At 40.8% G+C, this 26104-nt stretch overlaps 1 protein-coding gene across 2 annotated transcripts in view; it reads left to right on the plus strand.

Moving 5' to 3' along the window:
* The first annotated feature begins 659 nt into the window (after positions 1-659).
* The window catches only part of LOC145343027 (solute carrier family 71 member 1-like), an 88965-nt gene continuing 63520 nt past the window's right edge, over positions 660-26104 (plus strand). The window contains exon 1 of one of the 2 annotated variants that reach the window (XM_080188769.1): positions 660-968. In XM_080188769.1, the coding sequence (XP_080044895.1) occupies positions 660-968 (309 nt within the window). The remainder of the gene's footprint in view (positions 969-26104) is intronic. The other variant, XM_080188770.1, reaches the window with a different exon arrangement.

Genomic DNA, 26104 nt, shown 5'->3' on the forward strand with positions numbered 1-26104 from the left:
ACAATTAAACAGACTTTTGTATCTTTTTCCATTAGGAAAAAGATACAAAAGTTTGAGGTCACAATCCACCTGACTCAAGAACAGCTTCTTCCCTGCTGCCATCACTTTTGAATGGATCCACCTCATATTAAGTTGATCTTTCTCTACACCCCAGCTATGATGGTAACACTACATTCAGCACTCTCCTTTCAGTATGCTTTGTCTATATAGCATGCAAGAAACAATACTTTTCACTGTATACTAATACACATGACAATAATAAATCAAATAAAATCAATCCATCTAACCCGCACATCTCTGAGCTGTGGGAGGAAACCAACACAGACACGGGAAGAATGTGCAAACTCCACAGAGTCACCCAAGGCCGGAATTGAACCTGGATCCTGTGCCACCCAAGAGATGCTGTCAGTCCTGCTAAGACTTTCCAGCATTTTCTGTTTTTGTATAAATTGCCCAGCAATTCTGTTTTCATTTGCGATTTCAAACATCCCCTTTTGTAAGGTTCAGTCTGCAATCCGTGTGTGTATTCAATATAAATACCGTTGCGCCCATGGTAAACTGGGTCACTGCAGTATCTTTCTTTTTTTGTACTTGGCGCCAAAAGCAATTCTCCCTCCGACAGAAACTTGTGGCTCTCGCGTTGCTGGAGCTGGGTTCACATGACGGCGGCGGCCGAGGGGAGCGGGAGTCAGGAATGTGGCGGCGACAATGTAGCGAGTGGGAACAAGGCTGAAGGTGGATTGTATCCATTAATGACTGAGAGTACAGAGCCCTCGATCGGCCCAGCCACACTCAGCCCCGCCGGCCAGCAGCCGCCTCGCCTCGGCCGGAAAACCCAACCGCAGGCGGAGGCGGCGGAACGCCTTACAACCCCGGTAAAATGTGACAAGATGACACAGGAGAAAAAGAAAAGAGCCAGCCGCACCGTCATGCTGGCCAAAAACATTATCATGAGGGATCCGAGTCCAGTAAGTAAACCATATTTCAGTAAAAAGAACTCTACAATTTTTGAAAGACCATCCCTTCCCCCCTCCCCCTCCCAAATTATAGGAACTGAGATTAGCTAGTTCAGTTACTGTGACCTGCTGGATAAAAATCTAGAAGCTTTATTTTTTCTGTGTGTAGTCTTTGGGGAAATTCCTGTCTTTTACAACAATTACTGACTTTTTAATGGCTGACGGATTACATTGCTTCAGTTTTCCCTCATCGCCACGATTTTCTCTGCACTTCATTGCTCCGAAAATTGGACTGAGCGAGCTTTGTATGTACTCGACCCAGCTTTTTAATATTTTTTAAAAATCCAATTAGAGAAACCCATTCTGGTATTTTCTGGACGGATGTTGAAACAGATTGTACCAATATCCAATGGCTATGCATCTCATCGATTTAAGATTAAAAGTATATTTAAAAAATCACTTGAAGATATTCGTACGTTGCCTTCCCCAGTGAGAAACAGTATTATACTCTATACTTCCAAAAGGCTTCGTTTCTCCATTTTCTTTCCAAATCGATTACTTATAATTTTAGTACAGTGTTTGTATGTCCATTTTTGGTTCTCGGCTGTTTTTTGAAAATGCTAAGATAATTACAAATAAATGGCTTGCAAGATTAGGTTTTATCTAATGGTTTTACCTAATAGAAGATGCCCATATATTTTTTAAATTACATTTTTACCAATATGTTGTGATGTCGGCCCAAATCTAGAAGCTGCCATCTTTTAAAATCTACCGAAAACCTTTCTGCCCAGTGCCCTTCCTTGCTTCCAGATTACGAAGATAAAATGTGCTCGAACAGAAGTGAAACAAAAGTTAGACATCTTCCCCAGTGCCTCTTTTTATTGATATATTCGCTAATTAGAATCTCGTAGACGCGCTTATCTTAATGTCCAGGGAACTGTACGTTTACGTTGCCCTCCCCTCTGCTTGTTTATCTGTCTAAATCATCCCTATCTGATTTTCCACGCATTTTGTAAACTAGCAGAAGTGGAGGATATATTTCAATTCTTGAGTAACTATTATTATCTTTTGTATGTCTCACATAATAAATGTAAAAAAAAATTAATTATCTTTACTCGCTGATGTCACAACTGAAAACGTAATCGAAGGGGTGTGGTTTGTGAAACTGGAACAAAGCAGAGTAGGAGTATTTGAATGTTTTTTTAGTTGATTATTTAGATCATTTACAATCAGATTTAACCAGGGCCTTTTTGAATTGCAAAAGGTGGAGTTTTTTAAAAAATGTAACAACAGCTTAAAAATTAGTGTGATTTTCTGAATTCAGTGGTGTGGGTTAATTGCTGTATTGCCATTCTGTTGATTTTTAAAAAATTAAACTACGGTAACGTTCACGTAAGATTGTTGTAACATGTCAGTGCACACTTCCAAAACCAGTATTATTCTTTGTCATGTATTGTTTTGCAAAGGCACATAAGGTTAGAAAGAGCCAGAAGATTATCAAAAATGGAAGAATTTAATCTCTGGGTTCAGGTGATGCACAAGTTTCAATGTTGCAGTTTGTTATGAGTATCTTGCTTACTGAGATTCTGGTTATCCAGTCAAGATATCAATTCTTCGGTCTTTCTTGATTTACTCAACTGTGAGCAGAAAACAAACCTGGTTCACATTTAACATTTACTTTTGTTTTAATATACAAAAAGGTTAATTAAACTTTGCACAGTTGCAAGAAACATTTTAAATAAATTGCTATAATTGACTGCAAGTAATTTGATTATTATGTTGTTTCATATTGTGCCACATTATATTGTCAACCTCAACTGATTTTTCAGTGGGGAAATTCCTGCATTGTCAAAAGCTGCAGGTTATAATGGACAATGCATTAAAATTGCCCAGTAATGCTCAAGTAATTGGAGTTCAGCAAATTTAGTATGATGGTCACTTGTTTCTGTGGTGTAGTGGTTATCATATTTGCCCAACAGGCTGAAAGTTCCTGGTTTGAAATCGGGTAGAAACATTTGTTCACTTTTCTCATGTATGGTGCAGTATATCTGTGTGCTTTCAGTTTGGGAAGCTGTCCCTTTTAACTCATCCCTAAGTTAATTTGAGTTAGTTTAGTTGGTTGATATCCAAAAAGAAGTATCTTTGTAAGTCTGGTTATCCAATCAGGCCAACAGTTGCTGCTATAACTATCATTATTTGTTGGACTCAAAGAAAAGGGGGGCATTTTTTGTGAGGTACACTATGGCCTTTGGGCCTGTGCAAGTACATATTGGTATGCACACCACCGCTTTTAATTAAATATCAACTTTATTTGCATTTCATTTTAGACGTGAGGAGATGTAAAATAATTACGACCTAATATCTATTTGTGCCCTTAATGGTTAGGTATAGCATAGTGTGATGGCTAGGTGGTAATTTTTACCTTGACTGTGTTATGGGACCTTTATAAATGCATTTAGTGGCATTCGTGACCTAGTTCCTGCCCTTTAGCAGGACCACTCTTGTTTCCCTCCAAGGAGTTACACAGGAGCATGAATTGTATTATTTCTTCCTCTTTTGTGATTTCATTCACAGCCATCTCACTGTGCCTCATCAGTAATCAGAACTTGTGGGAAGTGTGAATCATTGTCTTATTTCTGTGGCATGGCTTGTTTGTATACCAACGTGTGATTTTGTCAAGGAATACCTTGTAATTAAATCTTCTGACATGTTGGCTATGACTAGCATTCAAACATTGCTGTCTGTTTTTTTGATGTAAGAAAACAACTGAAAACATTTGGAACTGAATTTTCTTAACTGCTTCTAGCGATGCGTGTTTTGCCTTCCAGGAATGCATATTGGAGTGTTGTGAGTGTGCTCCTGTAATTTTCCATCCATTAAAAATAGTGGACCAAATTACACAGGAAGCTTACTGCCATACCCTAATAATGTAATCTTCCTAATAAGTGAGATTCTGTTTAGAAATGTGTTTGTAAAATTAGTTCTTTGACTGCCAGCCTAAACACAATACGTCTAATTATAGCTATCGCTGAGTTCCAAATTTTAACGATTGTAACTTTTCATCTGAGTTGAGCCACTTTGAAAAAATAGTTTGCTTGTTGCAATTTTGAGCAAAAGTGATTCAAAAAGCTTTTGGTAACACAATGCAACCTTTCAGCTGTGTGTTTCCAAAATCTTTGAAGCAATAGAATTTTTTTTGTTTGGGGAAATTGCCTTGCATAAATGAGACTACTGCTTTTTTAAGGGTTTTTAACTGCTTACCAATGTTATATGAAATATATTTAAGGAAGCATCAGTGATACTACATTCAGTTCTGGGCATCTCACCTTGTGAAAGATGTATTTGCCTTAATGGGGTGCAGATTCACCAGAATTATACCAGGGCTAAAAGCGCCAAGTTTATGATGGCATACTGCACAAACTAGGCTTGCATTTCCTTCAGCATACAGGATGAAGAGGTGATCTGATTGAGATACTTAACATGATTAAAGGATTTTATAAGTTGTGAAAGAAGAGAATTGTTTTTGGTGGATGCTCCAAAGGGGCATAAGCTTGGCACTAGAGGTTTGCCTTTCAGTGGTCAAGTTGGTGTGTACAGTTGACATTATTCTCCCTCACGCTGTAGCTGTCTAACTGAATCAGTTTCAGTAGACCATGCTGTATGTCACCAGTGTGATATTTTGTTGCCCAAACCAGATGTTCTTGGGTTCTATTCTGTATAATAATACTGTTGATTGCTCGTGTCCATTATGAACACAAACTCTCACAGGAACATTTGACTTGGAGACCAGAATCCATTCCATTAATCTGAGTTAGGTTGAAACCAGATGTGAAAAGAGAGATTCCAAATTTGTGCAGTGTATTCTTGAATGGTAAGAAGTGGGGAGAAAATTCAGTTTTAGGGTTTTGGTATACAGTCAGGTTGTGTACATCTGAGGAAGTAGAAAATAAGCTGAAATGTTGCTGATATCTTCTAATTTTGCATTGTTGGTGCAAAGTAACTATGTTTAATATACTTAATGGCTTGACCTTGATGGTGGAAAAGAGAGCGGGTACCACTTGTAGTGAAAGCTGTTTATTGGGATAGTCAGTAATTTGAAATATTGTATCCGCTTGAACCAAACATGTTGGCATGCAATTACATTTCTTTGTTGTGTCTAGACAGGAATTGAAGAATGTGCCCCATTCTGGCTCTTGTATTATGAAGTGCTTTCTGTGGAGCCTGTGTCTCAATACTTTGTCTTGATATTATGCACATTCTATCTCCACCACAGGGACATGTTTCAAAAAGTTGTATCTTGGGTTACTTTTGTAATTCAAAACAAGTTTTTTTTTACTCCAGCTCTACCACTTAAGGAGCAGGCTTAATTTTGAATGTTTCAAATTGAGCTTTGCTGATTGCAAATTGTTTGTTAGCACTAAAGGTCTCAAACTATTATTAGAATATAACCCATTGCTTTACCAGGTCTTCCTAATGCCAAGTTTCCTGTATGTCTAGTTCCATACACAGGCAGTTTGATTTAGATCTCGATTATGGTGCGTGTCTTAACTCTAAGTATGTTAGGTGAAAAATCTTTTTGCTTAGCAATGGAGCAGCAATCATTGGTTGAGCAGAGTACAGTTATATGTAAATATACAAGATTCATAGTGCAGGAGCAGAGTTTAAAAACACTAAAAGGGTAAAGTAGGTAAATCGGAAGGCGCAGATTAAGTTGCACAAAACTTTGGTTCATGAAATAATTCAGCAGAAAGGGAAAAGCTCATATTCCATTGCCCTAAGAGAAAAATTGTAGACTGTAGCCATCAGTTGCATTTGACAGCTAAGAATGTGTACTTTGGTACTCAGACCTGAGGTGTGCTTCCAGCCCAACCTCAAATACACCCTCTGTGCCACTGCTTTTTATTCCCCCATTCCTTTTTCATCAACCTGTGAATCTATTGTTGGACCTAACTAACAGTTTGGTAATTTTCCTTCCCTATTAAGAACTGCAGTGTTCAAATTAACTTAATGTGACTCCTCTGCAGCTAACAGATAAAGAAGCCTTGATACCATCGGTCTAATCAGTACTTGACCCAAGCTGTAGGTGTGGAAGAAGACATAACCTTCCACTGTGTCACTTAGGCCACCTCTGATTGCCTTTTATTCTTTAATCTTGATTCTGCATAAACCTTTGCCAATTCCATTTGCACAGTAAATTGTACACATCTGGCATAAGTGATGGTATGTATGGCACAGAAATGCTCTCTCTAACTTGAGAACCCAACTACTTCTGGATTTCCAATACCTCCAGCATCCCAAGACCCCACAATCATCAGTCATTGAAAGTCATTGCTTAACCAGAAAATTAAGCAGACCAGCCATATCGATATGCTATGTGTCTTACAGATGATAGGTATGAATGGCTTACCACCTGACTTCTGAAAACCTCTCCCAGATTATAGTAGGAATTTGATAGAGCACTTGCTACTCAACTACACTACAAGATGTTTTAAAAAAACAACATCCAGCGCATGGCAACAATCCTGCTTTGCACGTGCCATTAGTACACTGTGGCTGCAGTCTGTATGATCTTATGAAATGTACTATAGCAATTTGTCAAAATTATTTCCATAACTCTTCCTATCCCGCTATCCTGTACCATTGAGATACATGAGAGCAGCAATGTAATGCAAAAATGATTGTCTGCAAGTCACAAATCACCTTGACATGAACATCCATCGCTGTTTTTCACTGGGTTATAATGTTGGTATTCTCTGCTTAACAGCATATGGGAGGGTCAGGACCCTCAAGACTGCAGTGATTCACAAAGCCCATGCTCTCTGGGCGTTTCAAGGTGAACAATAATTGCACTGCTGCCACAAATCTGTGAACCAATTTTTAAAACAATGACTTTTGATAATCTATAGACAACTTTTCCAAGTGTCATGGCGCTTGTATAGTTCACTTAAAATCTGTACTGGACAGACAGTTGGACATGTTTAAGCTGCCCAATAGTCCTCACTTGCAGTTGTTATAAATTCAGTGTAGACTTCTCAGGTTCAATGAAATCAGTCAGTTCTATAAACAGATGTCTTTGGATGAACAGCGTTAACTTTGAGAAAGAAATAAAATTTTAGAAGCTTTATTTCACAGCAAGATGAACATAGAGTGCAACTGTTACAGTTAGACTCATTAAATTTATTGTTGTAAGAAGTTGTGATTAACTTCCGTTTCTCTCACCAGATGATGCCAAACCTGCTGAGCTTTGCAAGCACCTTTTTTTATTTTGGCACCTGAAGCGTTTTCCTTTTGTGTTCTAATGATTAGCCCTGAGTGATATTGGTGACTGGGACATTGATTGTGTACCAGTCTCCAGGCTGTGCTTGGTTCAAGGAATTAGGAGGCAAAATATGATCTGGAATGGGTAGACTTGTATTTTGTTGAGTACCACATTGCAGAAAGCAACAATCTTTTAAACATGGATCCAAATTTCTTAGTTTCTGTATGTGGATCATTTTGAAAATGTTTCTTGCTTTTAAAACGGAAGTTGCTTTAAATTTTTTATCTTGTCCTCTGGAAGTCTGTGTCTTGCAGCCAGTAAATTACTTTAGATTTTAGCTGTTTTATAAACTGCAAGTGTGACAGCAAATTCCCACAAATAGCAGGTGAGCTAAGTAACCAGTTAATATTTTGAATCAGCGACTCCTACAGAGCAGAAGTCCATTCGACCCATCAAGTCTGTCACCCAGGCCCTATCCCCATGCTTTTTGTTTTAAACCCTAGCTAGTCCCCTGTTATTAAGGGGCAATTTAGCGTGGCCAATCCACCAAACCACATCTCCCAGAGAGGGAGAACCTGAAGTAAATCCACACAGACACAGGGAGAATGTGCAAACTCCACACAGACAGTGATCCAAGCTGGGAATTGAACCCAGGTCCCTGGTGCTGTGAGGGAGCAGTGCTAACGACTGAGCCACTGTGTCACCGACTTGAAGATGTTGGTTGAGGGTCATAACTAGTTTTTTGACAAACCTTCCAATTTCTTTTGTAATAGTGCCATTTTTTATATTGGAGATACACTCACATCACAGTTCACAAATTTGCTGAAATACAGGGCTGCATATCTGAAACTGTAATCCTCCCTTAACACTGTACTGAAATGTCAGTCCAGATTATGTGCAGTTAAGGTAAGATTTCTTGCATGATTGATATGATAGTTCTACCAGTGAACCCAGGCTGACATTTTAAAAATATTAGGAGCTGACACCTTGTGGATTTTTAGGGAAATAACTGTATACTTAAAAATTGTGTGAAAATTAAATATATGGATATATCGCCACTTTTGAGTTAGAGCAATTTCAAATGATAGGAATTTAAGGGAAACATCTTGTCCGTGTTTGTTTTCAGTGTAGGAAATAGCAATAAGCATTGTAAAGGATTTAAAAGATCTTTAAAACCTTTAGAGATCAGATGTTAATATTTTGTTCAGATGGTATTTGGCTTGACTTTAAATCATTAATCAGCAGATATAGTTGTACTGGAATGTAAATTTAAATTTGTGATCTGTGCTGATCTGTCAAATTTAATAACATTATGCTGAAAGGGAAAAATTATGAATAAAATTTAGTGTTGCATTCTTAATTATCTATTTCTGTAGTTGGGATTGAGAACTGTACTGTTAGGAAGTTATGCATTAAGTTGTTTATGTTGACTCGCATACAATAGATTGCATTTGTAAAGCACTGTTCATTTCTTTGGGGCATCCAAACACACAATTAGAAATATTAGAATTTCTATCTTTGAAATTTGTAATATCTGTTTGACGATACTTGGCACCAATATGTTTGCCATCATGTTACAAGTCCTGGATTCTCGAATGTATGCAAAGGATATTCAAGGTCATTCCATTTCTCTCCTTCAAATTTCCATGTTTCCTATTTTTTTCAGCATATTATTTGGGACAAAAATGTTTATTTTTTGACTAGCCAGTACTGTCTTTTGAAAGTTTAAGGTGAGCTGCTTGGCTGGTTGCAAGGGATCCTGTGCAAAGAGTGTTTGAAAATTGCTGATGGATTTTTTTTCACTTAAAGTATTTTTCATGATTCCTAGTAATTCTGATCTTAGGCTACCCCACATTACTAGAACAAACAGAAAAATATGGGCAGTTTATTTTATTTAAAGTAACATCAGTTAAAGGCTGAAGATGAGTTAGCAGTATTCTTTGAAGAATTGTTTTTACTAACTGGTTTTGATTTTTATGCTGATGTGAATGCTTCATTACAGAATGGCCATAATTGTTAATTCATTGAATTATCCAACTATAACAAATGCAAATTATTTAATTAGGTACAGTCTTAAAATGTGTTGAGGAAACTAGCATCTTTACACAGAGTCATCCTGCAAAAAGACTTTTTAAAAGCATATGTAAGAACGTAAGAAATAGGAGCAGGAATAGGCCATCTAGCCCTTCAAGCCTCCCCTGCCATTAAATAAGATCATGGCTGATCTGAAGTAGACCAGTTCCACTTACCTGCCTGCTCCCTATAACCCTTAATTCCCTTATTGATCAGAAATCTATCTACCCGTGACTTAAGCATATTCAATGAGGTAGCCTCCACCAGTTCAATGGGCGGAGAATTCCAGAGATTCACCACCCTCTAAGAGAAGAAATTCCTCCTCAACTCTGTTCTAAACTGCCCCCCCCCCCACACACACACACACACACACACACACACACACACACACACACACACACCATTTTGAGGCTGTGCCCTCTAGTTCTGGTTTCCTTTCTAAGTGGAAAGAATCTCTCTACCTCTTACCCTACCTAGCCCCTTCATTATCTTGTAAGTCTCTATAAGATCCCCTCTCAGCCTTCTAAATTCCAACAAGTACAGGCCCAATCTACTCAATCTCTCCTCATAAGCTAACCCCCTCATCTCCAGTATCAGAACCTTCTTTGTACTCTTCCCCCCCCACCCAAGACCAATAAATCCTTTCGCAAATAAGGGAACCAAAACTGCACACAGTATTCCAGCTGCAGCCTCACCAGTGCCTTGTGCAGTTGCAGCAAGACCTCTGTTTTTATATTCCATCCCCCTCACTATAAAGGCCAACATTCCATTCGCCTTCTTGATCACCTGCTGCATCTACAGACTGAGTTTTTGCGATTCATGCACAAGGACCCCCAGGTCCCTCTGCGCAGTAGCATGCTGCAACTTTTCACTTAAATAATATTGCATCCTACTATTATTTCTTCCAAAGCGGATAACCTCATATTTGCCAACGTTATACTCCATCTGCCAGGTCCTCACCACTCACTCAGCCTATCCAAATCTCTCTGCAGACTTTCCGTGTCCTCCACTCAATTCGCTTTCCCACTCATCTTCGTGTCATCAGCAAACTTTGTTACCCTACACTCAGCCCCCTCCTCCTCCAGATCGTCTGTGTAAATGGTAAACAGTTGAGGTCCCAGCACTGATTCCTGTGGCACACCACTAGTCACCAACTGCCAACAGAAAAGCACCCATTTATTCCAACTCTCTGCTTCCTGTTAGATAGCCAATCCTCAATCCACGCTAACACTTTACCCCCAACTCCGTGTACCCTAACCTTCTGCAGCAACCTTTTATGAGGCACCTTATCGAATGCCTTCTGGGAATCTAAAAACACCACATCCACCGGTTCCCCTCTGTCTACCACACTAGTCACATCTTCATAAAAATCCAGTAAATTCGTCAAACACAACTTCCCCTTTATGAATCCATGCTGCATCTGCTTGATCGAACCTTTTTTTTCTAGGTGTCCTGCTATTTCTTCTTTAATGATGGATTCTAGCATTTTCCCAACTATGAACGTTAAGCTAACCAGCCTGTAGCTACCCGCCTTTTTTAAACAGCAGCGTAACAGTAGCAGGCACTTCCCCAGAGTCCAGCGCATTTTGATAAATAACTACTAACGCATCTGCTATTACTTCTGCCATTTCTTCTGCATTCCATCTGGCCCTGGGGACTCGTCTACCTTCAGTCCCATTAGTCTACTAAGCACTACCCCTTTAGTAACAGTAATTGTATTAAGGACCTCATTGCCTACCAACCGTCTGTATTTAATGTTCGGTAAGCTATTTGTGTCCTCCACTGTGAAGACCGACACAAAAAACTTATTTAAAGTCTCAGCCATTTCCTCGTTTCTCACTGTTAAATCCCCTCTCTCATGCTCCAAGGGTCCAACATTCACTCTAGCCACTCTCATCTTTATTTATTTGTAAAAACTTTTACTATCATTTTTTATATTTAGAGCTAGTTTAGTTTCAAACTCTATCTTTCCTTTCTTTATCACTTTCTTAGTCATTCTTTGTTGTTTTTTAAATCTTTCCCAATCTTCTAATTCCCCACTATTTTTAGCCGCTCTGTATGCATCGGTTTTTAATTTAATGCTTTCCTTTATTTCCTTTGATATCCATGGCTGGTTATCCCTTTTCTTACAGTCCTTCTTTATCACCGGAATATATTTTTGCTGAGTACTGAAAAAGATCTCCTTAAAAATCCTCCACTGTTGTACAGTGTTGTGGAACGAAGAGTCATGGGTGCCGATTCACAAATCTTTGAAGTAACAATGCAAATTCATGTGATCATTTTTAAAACTGCAAACAACATCCTGGTGTTCACTTTAAAGGAATAGAGCAATCAAGTTGTGTTAAATGTGTATGAAGTCTTGATTAGCCAAACTTGGGTTACAATTCTTGACTATAGAAAGAATATAGAGAAGATGCAAAATGTATCTTTTATTCATTCGTAGAACAGCAAAGCTGGCCAGCATTTATTGTCCATCCCTATTTGCCTGAGTACAGTTGAGTCAACCATGCTCATGTAGTCCAGATCAAGTAAGGACAACAGATTTCCTTCCCCAAGGACACAAGTGAACCAGATGAGTTTTTCCAACAATCAGCAATGGTTTCATGGTCATCAGTAGATTCTTAATTCCAGATTTTTTTTATTATTGAATTCAAATTCCACTATCTGCTGTGGTGAGATTCGCACCTTTGTCCCCAGAACATAAGCTGAGTTTCTGGATTTTAAATAGCCTAGTGATATTGTCGCTAGACTATTGCCTCCTCAAATGAGAATGTCCAAGCTGAGAGGTTATAACTGTCAGGAAATACCAAACAGTCAAGGGCTCCTTTCTCTAGAAAAATGTTGAAGGGGTGACCTTTAAAAATATGGAAGGGTTTGATAGTGAAAATGGAGGAAAGATCTTTCCACTTGTAAGTCCAAAGCTAGGGATAATGTATGTAAAAATTGCTAATAATTACAATATAAAAATATTACATTTTTTTGAATATAGAAATTTGTGTTAAAATGTGGACAAGGCAAAATACTGCAGATGTTGGCTTCTGAAACAAATAGACGAAGATCCTGGCTGAAAACATTGGCTCTATTTTTCCACAGATGCTGTCAGACCCGCTGAGTTTATCCAGCATTTTCTGTTTTTGTTGCATTAAAATGTGGAACTTAGTAGTAAGTGAAAATTTTAAAACAAATAACAGTTGCATTTAAGGAGAATTCAGGTAAGTTCAGGATGTAGGAAGGAATGGAGGATATGAAGTAAGATGGGGGAGGTCTGCTCGGAGCATAAAATCAGCTGGGCGGAGTGGCCTGTTTATGTATAGTTTTGTAACATGATTTCTGAATGGCAAGAAATAATACCATTAATTTTTATGTTTTGAGTACTCATTTGAGGCCCTCAAGTTGTGTCTCAACCTGGCAGTAATCAAGACCTTGGCTGGGATTTTTCAGATGGCGTGATTTTTTTTCCACTATCTGAGGAGTTGGCAACAAAAGCATTGCCACCAATACTGACTGCCCTGCAGCCAGAGGCATCAGTGAGGGAGGAGGTCTTGCCTTAGATCTGCCAGCCAGTTATTCCCAGAGCACCAGAAGCTGCAGTGGACAGGACTGAGGATGACTGCCAGTCATGTTCCAGAAATCCAGGACCAGTTAAATATGGAATCTCAGGGCAAGATGAGGAGATGAAGCCTGGGAGGTTGGACGGCGGTGGAGGGGGAAGGATTAGCATGCTCAGAGGGGATGAGGGAGAACATTTAGCAGGGCCAGGGCTTTGGAGGGGGTTGGGAGGGCTGCCAGTTGTTGGAAGAAGCCTGCTGATGGAGGTTGATTGCCATTTTGCTCCTTTTGTTTTTCACCCCAAAGTGGAACTCCACTTATCTCACCCAAACCTCTAAACTGGATCTTTTCAGAAATGTAGAGCCTACCTGTTCTGAGAATCCTTCTTCTGTAGTGCAGGGGACCTTGATGGAAGCCAAGTCACACCCCCGTTTTACAGGACTAACTGCCTGGTTTTAGTAAGTAGAAATTTAAAGCTCCCAAAGCAACTTTGACAAGCTACGGAGAGAAGGTGAGGGGCCAGAGTAGGCTGGGCGAGAGTAAACTCGTTTTATAAAATTATATCCTGAACAGTGCTGGCCAAACAAATATGGCTTGCAAAAGCATACCTTTGTTATATCCCACAAATATTTCAGCATTTCGTTTGCAGTCAGTTGATTTGAAACACTCTGTATGTATAATGTAGGGAAACTATTCTTTGATCATCCTTTGAGCTTTATGTTGCTCTAAAGGTAATTAAAGAAAAGAGTTGGATGCTAATCTGATTCTTAATCTGCCTTCAAAGAGTGCACTGCATGTACAATATTTGGCCCCAGTGTGTTGTCTCGCTGACCCTTACTAGGTGGATTCCCCCAGGCATTCATAAATTTAAGCTGAGGAATTTGAGAAAGTAGATGCTCATGGTTATACTGAAAACATGAAAAATATTTCAGCTAGAGAGCATGACTGCGCTGAGCTTAATTTTTGGTTGAGAATGCCCAGAATGTCGCTCCTCAAGTCAAGAAGTTGTTGGTTCAGGTCCAAGTCCCATACTTAAGCACAAACTAGGCACTTCAGTTTGGTGCTGAGGAGGCACTGCAATGCCATAGATGTAATTTTTGTCCTTTTAGGTTCAAATGGGACTAATCAAACACCAGATTTATCCCCCAATGAACACCACAGAAACAGATTATTTGGTTAATTAAACTGGAATTTGTGGTCAGCTGTGAAGCAATGGCACTCATCACCAACTTTGAAGAAAGTTATCAGCAAAGATTTGTGATCGAGAGTACTAAGTCAGCTTTCTTTGGTGGTACAGAATGCCTTGTATTAAATTCACGGCATCGCCCTTTGCAATATAACAGTTAATAATTTTCTCAGAGTGTGGTCTTATTTATTTAATTACCAATACTACAAAACTGAATTAGATGAGTTTTTAAAAAGTCATAGACAATATAATTGCAGAATATAACAACAGCATTCATTCCTACAATACCATTATCCAAGTCTCTCTCAATCAATACTAAAAATCATCATTACTTCTGATGAGCCACACATTTACCTCAGTGTTGCTAGGCATTTACGTTTGTGTTTTCCTGGAGTTCCTGTGCAATTTCAGGTTTCAAACTGATTGTTTATGGATTGTCACTGGAAATCTAAAAACACAATATGATTCAATGGCTTTAGAATTATAGTTGTGTTAATTCTCAGAGAATGCTCTCCATTTTCCCTTTACTGTACTGGCTTGGTATCTGTTATATTTATTCTGCAGCGCAAGACACTTTGATCTGCACTGTTGAAATCTCCATTTTTTCTAAATTGTTTTCGTTGGCAGGGGAGAGGAGGGAAACATTTGACCAAAATGTGGACAGAAGGGTAATAGCAGCAGAAATTAACATTTTTGTACATTTTAGAGTGTTAAATTATGTTCCATATTCAAGGACCAATACACGAGGGTGGGTGCTTTTTGCGGATTGATGGATGGCTGGCGGGAGGCGGTCTTGGGGCGTTTTGGCATTGGTATTGGTGGGAGTGGACGTGGAGATGCGGGTTGTTGCAGAGTGGAGTTCCCGTGGATCGGCCCGCTGGGCCTGTGCGCGGCGGTCCGGCCCAGCCCCTGTCCGCCTGGCCCCACGTGTTTGCCCTGCTGGTCCCCCTGGTGCATGCAGTTTGGCGTGGTCAAACCCGCACATCTTTGGAAACTGGAGCACCCGGAGGGAACCCATGTCGACATGAAAGGGTACAGAGGAGATTTACAAGGATGTTGCCTGGATTGGGAGGCATGCCTTATGAAGATAGGTTGAGGGAGCTGGGACTCTTCTCCCCGGAGAGACGAAGGTTGAGAGGCGACCTGATAGAGGTTTATAAAATGTTGAGAGGAATAGATAGGGTTGATTCTCAGAGGCTATTTCCCAGGGCTGAAATGGTCGCTACGAGAGGACACAGGTTTAAGGTGCGGGGAGGCAAGTACAGAAGTGATGTTAGGGGTAAGTTTTTCACTCAGAGGGTGGTGAGTGAATGGAATCGGCTGCCGTCAGTGGTGGTGGAGGCAAACTCGCTGGGGTCTTTTAAAAGACTTCTGGATGAGTATATGGGATTTAATGGGATTGGGGGTTATAGATAGGTCTATGGATTGGTAGGTATTGATGTGATCGGCGCAACTCGTGGGCCGAAGGGCCTGTTTGTGCTGTAGTGTTCTATGTTCTATGACACGTGGAGAGCATGCGGATTCCACACGGGCTGTCACCCGGGGCTGGAGTTGAACCCAGGTCCCTGTGGGGCGGCGGTGCTGGCCACTGTGCTGCCGTGTCGCCCACAAATTGTTGGGTTGCTTTTGTTGTTTCTGTTGAGGTAGCGCATCGGGGGAGGCAGCGATGGATTTGGGGGCGGTGTGTCGATGTCCCCCATGCTAACTTGCTAGCCTGCAGCTCGAGACTGAACTAAACTCAGTTGCGTTCCTCCTCCAGCCTTTGACCAGTTTTCAGTGACAGCCACAATGGACGTACACCAACTGTCTTTTGTTGACGGTCCCAAAGGGTGGAATCTTCAGCTTCTGAAACGTTTGTCATTAGCACAAGTAACAGGGGTGGCATGGTGGCACAGTGGTTAGAATTGCTGCCTCTCAACGCCAGGGACTTGGGTTCGATTCCCGACTTGGGTCACCGTCTGTGCGGAATCTGCACATTCTCCCCGTGTCTGCGTGGGTTTCCTCTGTGCCCTCCCGTTTCCTCCCACAGCCCAAAGATGGCCTCGTTAGCTGGATTGGTCATGCTGAATTACTCCTTAGTGTCAAGGGTAAATATGTGGAGTTACGGGGATAGGGCCTGGGTGGGATTGTGGTCAGTATAGATTCGATCGGCCAAATGTCTTCCTTCTGCACTGTAGGGATTCTATGATTTGATGTTTTGAGTGGTCCTTTCACCTGCCTGATCTCCTTGGAGGAGTGGGATGTCTCTCTGTTCACCGTCTATTTAAGAATGGTGAGAGGGACAGTCGGAGTGCCCAAGAGGTGGGTGCTGCCAATGAATCCCTTCACAGGACAGCTTGATGCCACCTGATCTCCAAGACTCTGGCAGCGAGGGGAAGCATGGTGGTTTGGGGCTGAAATGAAGTGCTGCCAGGGGAGCGGTGCCAGGCACCTGCTGGTCTTTGATCTCAGCGGGTTGGAGGGCACTGTAGGGCATCTGCTGTCAGGAATATCCCAGTGCGGTCATCCATTTGCCCCCAGGCAGACACTTAATTGATATTCATTGACTATCTTCTGCTGGTAGCTGGTGCCAGTCAGATCCTGCTTCCGGCAGGTTCACTGGAAGTCGGGAGTATGTTGGGTAGAGGGCCTGATATTCAGATTCCAAAAATTCTCCTGCATCCTGCCTCCAAAGGTATCTCCACATAGTTGGCAAGATTATGCCCAGTATTGAAAGTGGCACGGTGGTTAGCGCTGCTGCTTCACAGCGCTAGGGATCTGGGTTCAATTCCAGCATTGGGGCACTGTCTATGTGGAGTTTGCACATTCTCCCCATGTCCTCCGGGTGCTCCAGTTTCCTCCCACAGTCCAAAAATGTGCTGGTTAGGTGGATTGGCCATGCTAAGTTGCGCCTTCATGTCAGGGGGCTTAACAGGGTAAATGGGGAGATGATAGTCTAGTGCTATTGTAGCTAGAGTACCGACCCAGAAACTCAGCCAATGTTCCAGGGACCTGGGTTCGAACCCCACCACAGCAGATGGTGGAATTTGAATTCGATAAAAATATCTGAAATTAAAAATATACTGATGACCGTGAAACCATTGTCAATTGTTGGGAAAACCCATCTGGTTCACTAATGTCCTTTAGATGTGCATGTCAGGTTAATTGACCATGCTAAGAAATTGCCCCTTAGTATCCAGGGATGCGTAGGTTAGAGGGATTAGTGGGTATAATGTGCAGGGATATGGGGGTAGGGCCTGGGTGGGATTGTGTTCGGTGCAGACTCGATGGGCTGAAGGGCCTCTTTCTGCACTGTAGGGTTCTATGATCTATGAATTCATGCACCAGCAGTTTGCATTATAACATGAACACACTGATGCTCCAAACTTCAGGACACAAGGAGCCAGGAGTGCAGAAAACTCAGCATTGCGTCAAATTGGATGATATACAAAATGGGAAATGATGAAACAACAACTCATTTTATGTTGTGCATGACAACGAAGGGGTGTAGTGTTAAGCCTGCTACTGATTTACTATTGCCCATTTTTTTGTTACTGTCCAAATTAGTTTGAACCCTATTAAATTGAGGTCAGGTTCTTTATCTTTGGAATAGTGTTGAGAATGGAGCAGCTAAGAATACATAATGTTTGGTTCTAATAAGTATGTAATTATAATAATTTCGGCATTATTCTTGAGTGCTATCCCAAAGGGAATGACTTTCTCACATTTGCTGGAGTAAAGTAAGAATTTTGATTGAATAATGTAAGACTTGGCATAGAGATGGTTTCCATTTTAGCCCTATATCGCTGGTGTTAAGTACTGAGATTTCCAAATATCATGGAATTCAGTGTAAAATGTTACTACAATATGAGGGCTTCAAACAAATGCTCTAGTGCTTTTTGTTTGAAAGAACTTGATGCAAACAATAAGGGATCTAGATAGATGGGGAAATTGAACTGATGAATGACATTCTTGTACACAAATTCAAGAGCTATGGGGACATAAGCTATATAGCTCTCATGTGCACAATGTAAGGGAGGAATGTAGAGCTATTGATGGTTTGTTAACTGAAAGCAGCCTGCCCTGTATGTAGCAGCTGTAAAGAAGATTAATTGTATAGCCAGAAGGGTGGAGCACCAATCCCTGGAGATAGAAATAAGTCTGTATTTTGTAAGTGAAGTATTTTGTGCAGTTTTGGTTGCCTGACATGAACATATCATAGCTGGAACGAGCAGTAGAAGATTTGGGGATATTAAAAATTCTTTCATGGGTAATTCATTTGTAGCCATCGGTGGCTGGGCCAACATTTATTGCCCATTAGCTGAATGCCATTTAAGAGTCAACCACATTGCTGAGGATCTGGAGTCACATGTAAGCCAGACCAAGTGGGGCATTTGGTTTCCTTTCCGAAAGGACATTAGAGAATCAGATGGGTTTTTACAACAATTGACAATGGTTTCATGGTCATCATTAGACCTTTTAATTCCAGACTTTTTCTAAATGTAGAAATGTAAATGTGGTGGGATTCAGACCCCAGTCTCCTGGGTGTCTGAATTACTCATCCAGTGACAATACCACTGTGCTATAGCCTCCTGTTTTTGGGGGAGAAAAGATCCAGATGAGAGATTGTTCACTTATTTAAGGCCTTTAAAGATGTAAATAAATTGAACCCTGTGTGATGGTCACAAAGTCTGGAACTGAGGGATCCTGTTGTTTGGCATGGGAGCATCATTGGCAAGAACAACATTTATTAATAATTTCCAATTCCCATTGATGAGGTGGTGGTGAGCTGACCTCTTACACAGCAAGTCAATGCGCTGTAGCTACAGCCACAGTGCTGTTAGGGGAGACCATTCCAGGATTTTCCCGATAGTCAGATTTATTCTCTTTGGGGATGTTCTGGCACCTGTGTGGCATGAATGTTACTTGCCAGCCCAAACATGAATGTGGTTCAGACCTTGCTACATGCAGACATGGGCTGCTTCATTATCTGATTAGTTTTGTATTATATTGAACAACGTACAATCAGAAATGACGACCCCCATTTCTGAGCTAACAGTGGAGGTACAGTCACGGACTCTTAGTTTGAAAGAGAGAATGTATGTTCAATTTAGAATTGTGTAACAATTTGGCTAAGGTTGGAAAATGGGTGAGATGAACTCTCTGAAGAGATGACTAATTTGGAAAAAATATATTTGAGGCTGGGGGTGATTGGTATTAATTTTAGGAACTGCTGAATTTTTTTCTATAATTCTGTTTTCCTATTCCTCCACAAATAACAGTGCGTGACTAGGTTAATGTATGTTGTGCTTCTGTTCTGTATCTTCAAATATAGTCTTAAGCAAACAGTTTTGTTAGCATAATGTTCTTTATATTTGAGGAAATATAGGCAGAATAATTTAAACACAGAATTATAAAGTGGACTTGATCGTGGCAACTACATTTCTTGAAAGGTGTTTCTTGGTTTGACAGGTTCCTGGAATAGCTCTTCCACAGCTAATTGCTTTGGCAGATTGTGCTTCTGTTGGATGTTAATTACAGTGGGAAGCTTTGGCTATAATGGATGCTGAGTTGCTGCAGAGCTAATCTTTGCAGACCAAGAGCTTGTTTTATCGGAGTCTCATATCCAGTGACAGAAGCAATTTTATGATCACATTTCCTGTGTTTATAAAGGAAGTAGCTGGTAAGATGCTTTAGAACGAAACTGGACCCACCCTGACCAATACAGTTTGGACAAAATATATCAAAATATTTCTACAAATCTGTACAGAGTGTGACAGTTTTAGAATTGCATTAGAATTGGCCTTTTTATTGTGTATACATTAACCTGAAGTGAAATTTGTCTTTTGGTCACTGGGAGAAGTTGACATAGTTGGGAGTTGTAGATTGAGGTTGTATACTGGAACTGTGAGGGTTCTATGTCATTCTGTTCAATTATTCAACCATTTCCTGAAGTTTTAAAGAAGTGAAGCTTTTCAAAACTTACATTTGAGGAAACGATGCTTGGAAAAAAAAGCCAATCAACTTTTGGCTCTTTAAAAGTAATTAAAATCAGAATTATAAGCAACTTAAAGATAAGTAATTGGAGTGTACAGTGTTAAAGGGCTTGTGTTTATCAAATGAGTCATGTCAATTAATTCAAATCTTCCAAATAATTTGTTGCAGAAGTGACCATGTTGCATACGTATTTTGTCAAGAAATTTTTGAATCATGGCTGTAAAAGAAAATGAAACCAGTCTACCACAATTGTTAGGACTGTAACAGATGGTTTCTTTTGGCAAAATTTCTGCTGGTAGTAAACATTTCACTACATTAACGTCACTCAAAATCCATGTTTGAAAGCTAATAACTTTTAAAAAAGTCACTAATGTTCTTGAGTTGCATACTTCACAAAATGGGTGATGTTTACACCTGTTAACATGCTTGACCCATGAGGCATTAAATCTAATTAAGAATTAAGTTGAAGATGCACATTTGACATAAACATGCTTTCCTCTGATCTGGCCAAATCCAAAATTTAGATTGAAGGAACAACACACTGGTTTTAATGCCCAGAAATTGAAATTTAAATGTAATTTAACTAGAAATGTAAGGTCTTTAGAATGTCTTCTTGTATTAATTTACAGAATGTGGAGACCATTGGCAAGGCCAGCATTTATTGTTCATTCTTCCCTTGAACAGCTGCAGTCAGTGTGGTGGACTACTCCATGTAAGAAATTCCAAGATTTTGATCCAGAAATGATAAAGGAATGTCAATATATTTCAAAGTTAGGATGGTGTATTGGAAAGGTACTTGAAAGAGCTGAAGTTCCTATGCGTTTCTTGCACTTCATCTTCTTGGTACAAATTTCAAGTTTGGATGGTTGTGTTGAAGAAATCTTGGTTTGCTGTTGTACATCTTGTGGATGGAACAGTGGTGGTTTGAATTGATGTTTAAAGCCATGGAACAGGTGCCACTCGTGGGCTGCTTTGCCCTGGGTGGTGCTGAAGCTTTTACTCCAGCAAAGTGGTGAGCGTTGCATCATACCCCTCCCTCTGTCCTTTATCAAGTAATAGTATGGTTTTGTGAGCCATGAGGGGAACTACCTGCCACAGAGCATTTGCTACAAATAAACCTGTTGGACTTTAACCTGGTGTTGTGAGACTTCTTACTGTTCTAGTAGTATTTCTTTGGCTGATCAATTTAAATTTCTGGTCTGTGGTGACTCCCAGGATGATGGCGGGGGATTCAATGATTTATTGGGAATAGTCATTCCCTGTTTATATGGTTCGCATGGTACCACTGCTGCAAACTTTATAGGCAAATATACAAAGTCACAAACTCCATCAAATTGTATTGTTCCCAATGTGAATTAATTGTGTGACATACAGATTCCCAGTGGGTTAAAGACAACACTGTAACTTGCAGTCCCTATCAAATAAATTTACCTGAGGCCTTCCACGAGGAACAGGGCAGTATTAGGAAAATTTGGATCTCCTAGATATGTGCATAATATTAGCTTGTTTAACTGATCTCTATCTTCATGGAGTTATTACGTTAAAGATGCTATATAAATTGTATTCCCAGATCTTAGGGACCTGATCAACAGGTCAGGGAGGTAGGTTTATAAACCTAAGAGCGGTCCCTGCTTGCCCATTCTTCCTGTATCACTAATATCAGCAGCATGGAGGTGGATCCGTGAAAACTTTGGTTAGATGAAACTGAGGAAAAATTTAATCTTTGCTCTACGTATCCTCTAGTCTGAAAATGGAGACAAAAATAACCAATTTTGCCTATGAACTGCCAGAAAATATCAGATGCTGTAATTAGCCTTTAATAATTTTCAGGTGTTCAAGTGGCTGTCTATGCTAATAGGAGGCTGCAGGTCTGTTTTAGGACCACCGAGAAACTGGACGGCTTTGTTGTTGGGCTATGACATGGACGTGATTTAGCAAGTGGCTGACTTCAAAGAAGATGGGTTTTGTTTTCAAATTTGAGCAGTAGGCATGTTCATTCTGACATCATGAGGATGACTGCCAGGCCATGATCTTTTTCTTCCCCCTATTCTCTGCAGTTCACCTCTTGGTAAAATGGAACAATATTTGCTGACGTGCAGTTCCCTCTTTGGGTGTAACCAAGATGCTGGATCTGAAAATGCACTCAATGCTGTCTTTGTTTTGGTCATGTCAAATTATATACAAGTATTCTCCCAATCTCATTGAAATACACCCAAGCTCAAAATTGTTGTAAATCATAAATTTGGAGACTTGATTATATAAATGGAACATGAATTATCACTCAGACATAGAATATCTAAGAACCTGTGAACAGGGCAGATTTTCAATTTTTCATGTGACATATGTAATTAAAATGCGTCTAAAGAAGTAATAAAAATATTGAGTGGGACAAGTGCAAACAGTTTTGTAGACATTCACTCAAGTGTTTGAGGGAGGATGTGACGAACAGGACAAGAAAACTTAACAGTACTCTCACGGTTTTACAATCTTTAAAACAAGTTGTTGCCAGATTATAAGTGTGCCTGGATGCAAATCTGGAGGAAAGCACAAGTCACAATTGTGGTCTCTTATGGTCTGCTGCTGCCATATGTGTTAAAGTCTTGATGTAGACTTTATGGGTGGGATCTGTCTCTTTGCTAAGCAAGATATTGAGACTGAGGGTTCTAGTTGAACACAATTGCATGGAAGTTTATTACTAGCAACAACTATATACAGCTCTGTGCAGGTCTTGATCTAACTTGGGTCCTATCAGTTACATGGGCTAATTACCTGACTATATGTCTGACTCATAAGCTGGAAGTCTTATAATAGAATCACAGGCAGCATGAACATCAGCAGTAGAGACCACAGGAAATAGTGAACATCCAACATAGAGACTGTACTTTTCATCCTCTAGTCTTGCATGGTGATGTCATAGTAATAGCACTATGCAGCTTCTGAAAGGTACGCATCATTGTCTGCACTGGCTTGCAGACAACATCACAACAATCTTCTTATCCCCGGCATACCTTGATGCACCTCTCCTGGCACATTAGTGATAAAACCTTCCCAATGTTTTGTTGCTGTCACTGATCTTTTTAAAATGAAAGAAATCCCCATATGCATCTAGCATAGATTTGAACCAGATTTTCCCCTGTAGTTTCCTTGTCTTGGAGAGAAACTCAAAATGCAATACTGTAGTGTAGATTAATTAGAAAGTTCCTACTATTTAAAATTTCACTCTTATGCTCCCCCTGTTTTGAAATGAAATGCATTTTGAATGAGGATATTTTTGTTACTGTAATGTGGTGGTGCTTCTAATTAGTGAGTCTCTTGGAAATAAATAATTCTGGTGCTGTGTATCATTAGAGTTTAGAAGAATGAGGGGAGATCTCATTGAGACGTATAAAATGATGAATGGGATGGATAGGATAGAGGTGGAGAGGCTCTTCCTGCTCAGAAAGGACAGTAGGACTAGAGGGCACAGCCTCAAGATAAAGGGGGGGGGCGGTTTAGAATGGAGTTGAGGAGGAACTTCTTCACTCAAAGGGTGGTGAATCTCTGGAATTCTCTGCCCGTTGAGGTGGTGGAGGCTGCCTCGCTAAATATTTTTAAGACGCGGGTTGATGGGTTTTTGATAAACGAAGGGATAAGGGTTATGGGGAGAGGGCGGGAATGTGGAACTGAGACACGACAGATCAGCCATGATCTTATTGAATGGCGGGGCAGGCTCGAAGGGCTAGATGGCCTACTCTTGCTCCTATTTCTTATGTTCTTATGTGAGCAGTAAACCTCAATTAAATTCTTCAACCCTTCTGTAATTTGGCTACCTTGAGGGAATGATTTAATTTTCACCATCTGACATGTTTGTTAATGAGAGTTTGCTATATTGGAAATTGAAGTACATTCCAGTTGAAAACTATTAACCAGTTTATGTATATGTATATGTGTATGTGTGTCTGTGTACTTTCCTCTTTTGCAAGTGTGAATATTCAGGACTTTAGATATGTAAACCTGCCTGCTTTCAATATACTATCCAGCCACTGGATGGGGGATGGGGAGCATGCAGCTGTGCTCAATCCTATGTTAGACATTGTAATGGATTTCTTAACCTGATGATGTTAGCAACTTTAAAGTATTCTCTCCACAACATGGTGTGCAGTGCATGGCTGGCAAAACACTACAGTAAATCCTTGCAGAATCAATTGACAGGTGAGTTGTCAGAGATTAAAAGGTATTCAGAGCCTCAGGAACGCCCTATTTGTGGTTAGGATCCAGGCAAATGATCTAAGAACATAAGAACATAAGAAATAGGAGCAGGAGTAGGCCATCTGGCCCTTCGAGCCTGCCCCGCCATTCAATAAGATCATGGCTGATCTGTCGTGGCTCAGTTCCACATTCCCGCCCTCTCCCCATAACCCTTAATCCCCTCTCTTATCAAAAACCCATCAACCCGCTTCTTAAAAATATTTAGCGAGGCAGCCTCCACCACTTCAACGGGCAGAGAATTCCAGATATTCACCACCCTTTGAGTGAAGAAGTTCCTCCTCAACTCCGTTCTAAACCGCCCCCCCTTTATCTTGAGGCTGTGCCCCCTAGTCCTACTGCCTTTTTTAAGCGGGAAGAGTCTCTCCACCTCTATCCTATCCATCCCATTCATCATCTTATACGTCTCAATGAGATCTCCCCTCATTCTTCTAAACTCTAACGAGTACAAGCCTAGTTTATTCAGCCTCTCCTCATAGCTCAACCCCCTCAACTCCGGTATCAGCCTAGTAAACCTCCTCTGCACTCCCTCCAAGGCCAAAATATCCTTGCGCAGGTGCGGCGCCCAAAACTGCACACAGTACTCCAGCTGCGGCCTCACCAATGCCCTATACAGCTGCAGCAAGACCTCCCTACTTTTATATTCAATCCCCCTCGCTATGAAGGCCAGCATCCCATTCGCCTTCCTGACCACCTGCTGCACCTGCAGGCTGGGTTTTTGCGACTCATGCACAAGGACCCCGAGGTCCCTCTGCACCGTCGCCTGCTGCAGTTTTTCGCCACGTAAGTAATAGTCCTTCCTACCATTCTTCCTACCAAAGTGGACCACCTCACACTTGCCAACATTAAATTCCATTTGCCATTTCCTGGCCCATTCGCCCAGCCTATCTAGATCCTTCTGCACACTCTCCACACCCTCCGCACAATTTGCCTTTCCCCCAATCTTGGTGTCATCAGCAAATTTCGACACCCTACACTCGGTTCCCTCCTCCAGATCATCTGCCAAACAAAATGTGCTTGCTGTGGGATATTTTGGAGAAGTAAGAAGTTAGAAATTGAAGACAACAGAAAAGGTTGTAACAGCCTGCTTTTGTCAATCAAAGTTTATTTATCATTGTCACCAGTAGACTTGCGTTAACATTGCAATGAAGCTACTGTGAAAATTCCCTAGTTGTCACATTCCGGCATCTGTTCGGGTAAACTAAAGGAGAATTTAGTATAGCCAACCTAACCAGCATGCCTTTTGGACTGTGGGAGGAAACCGGAGCACCAGGAGGAAACCCATGCTGACACGGGGAGAACATGCAAACTCCACACAGGCAGTGGCCCAAACTGGGAATTGAACCTATGTCCTTGGTGCTGTGAGGCAGCAGTGCTAGCTACCGTGCCCCCTAAGGGAGCTAAAAAGCAGAGCTTCTAGGGTAATAATCTCAGGATTACTCCACGTGCTAGTGAGGCTTGGAATGGGGAGATAGTACAGTTGAACACGTAGTTAAAAGGCTGGGGGCTTAAGATATATGGATCACTGGGATGTCTTCTGAAGAATGTGGGACCTGTACAAGGAGGACTGGTTGCACCTGAACTGGAGGAACAATATTTTGGTGGGATGTTTGCTGGTGCTGTTCAGAAAGATTTTAACAGTGGAGTGGGAACTGGAGCAGCAGGTCAGTAAACATAAGAGCTGGAGAAAGAAAGTGAAACTGAGAGAAACAAAGCAGAATAAGAACAGCAGAAGGGAGCCATGGGGCTCACTGGGACTGGCGGTCTGGAGTGTGTTTGCTTCATTGGAAGAAATATATCAGGTTAAACAGATGAACTGAGAGCCTGGATTACTGCGTGGAATTATGATATTGCAATTAA

The sequence above is a fragment of the Carcharhinus amblyrhynchos genome, chromosome 5, assembly GCF_965287045.1.
Source record: "Carcharhinus amblyrhynchos chromosome 5, sCarAmb.v2.hapA, whole genome shotgun sequence".
NCBI classification, from domain to species: Eukaryota; Metazoa; Chordata; class Chondrichthyes; order Carcharhiniformes; family Carcharhinidae; genus Carcharhinus; species Carcharhinus amblyrhynchos.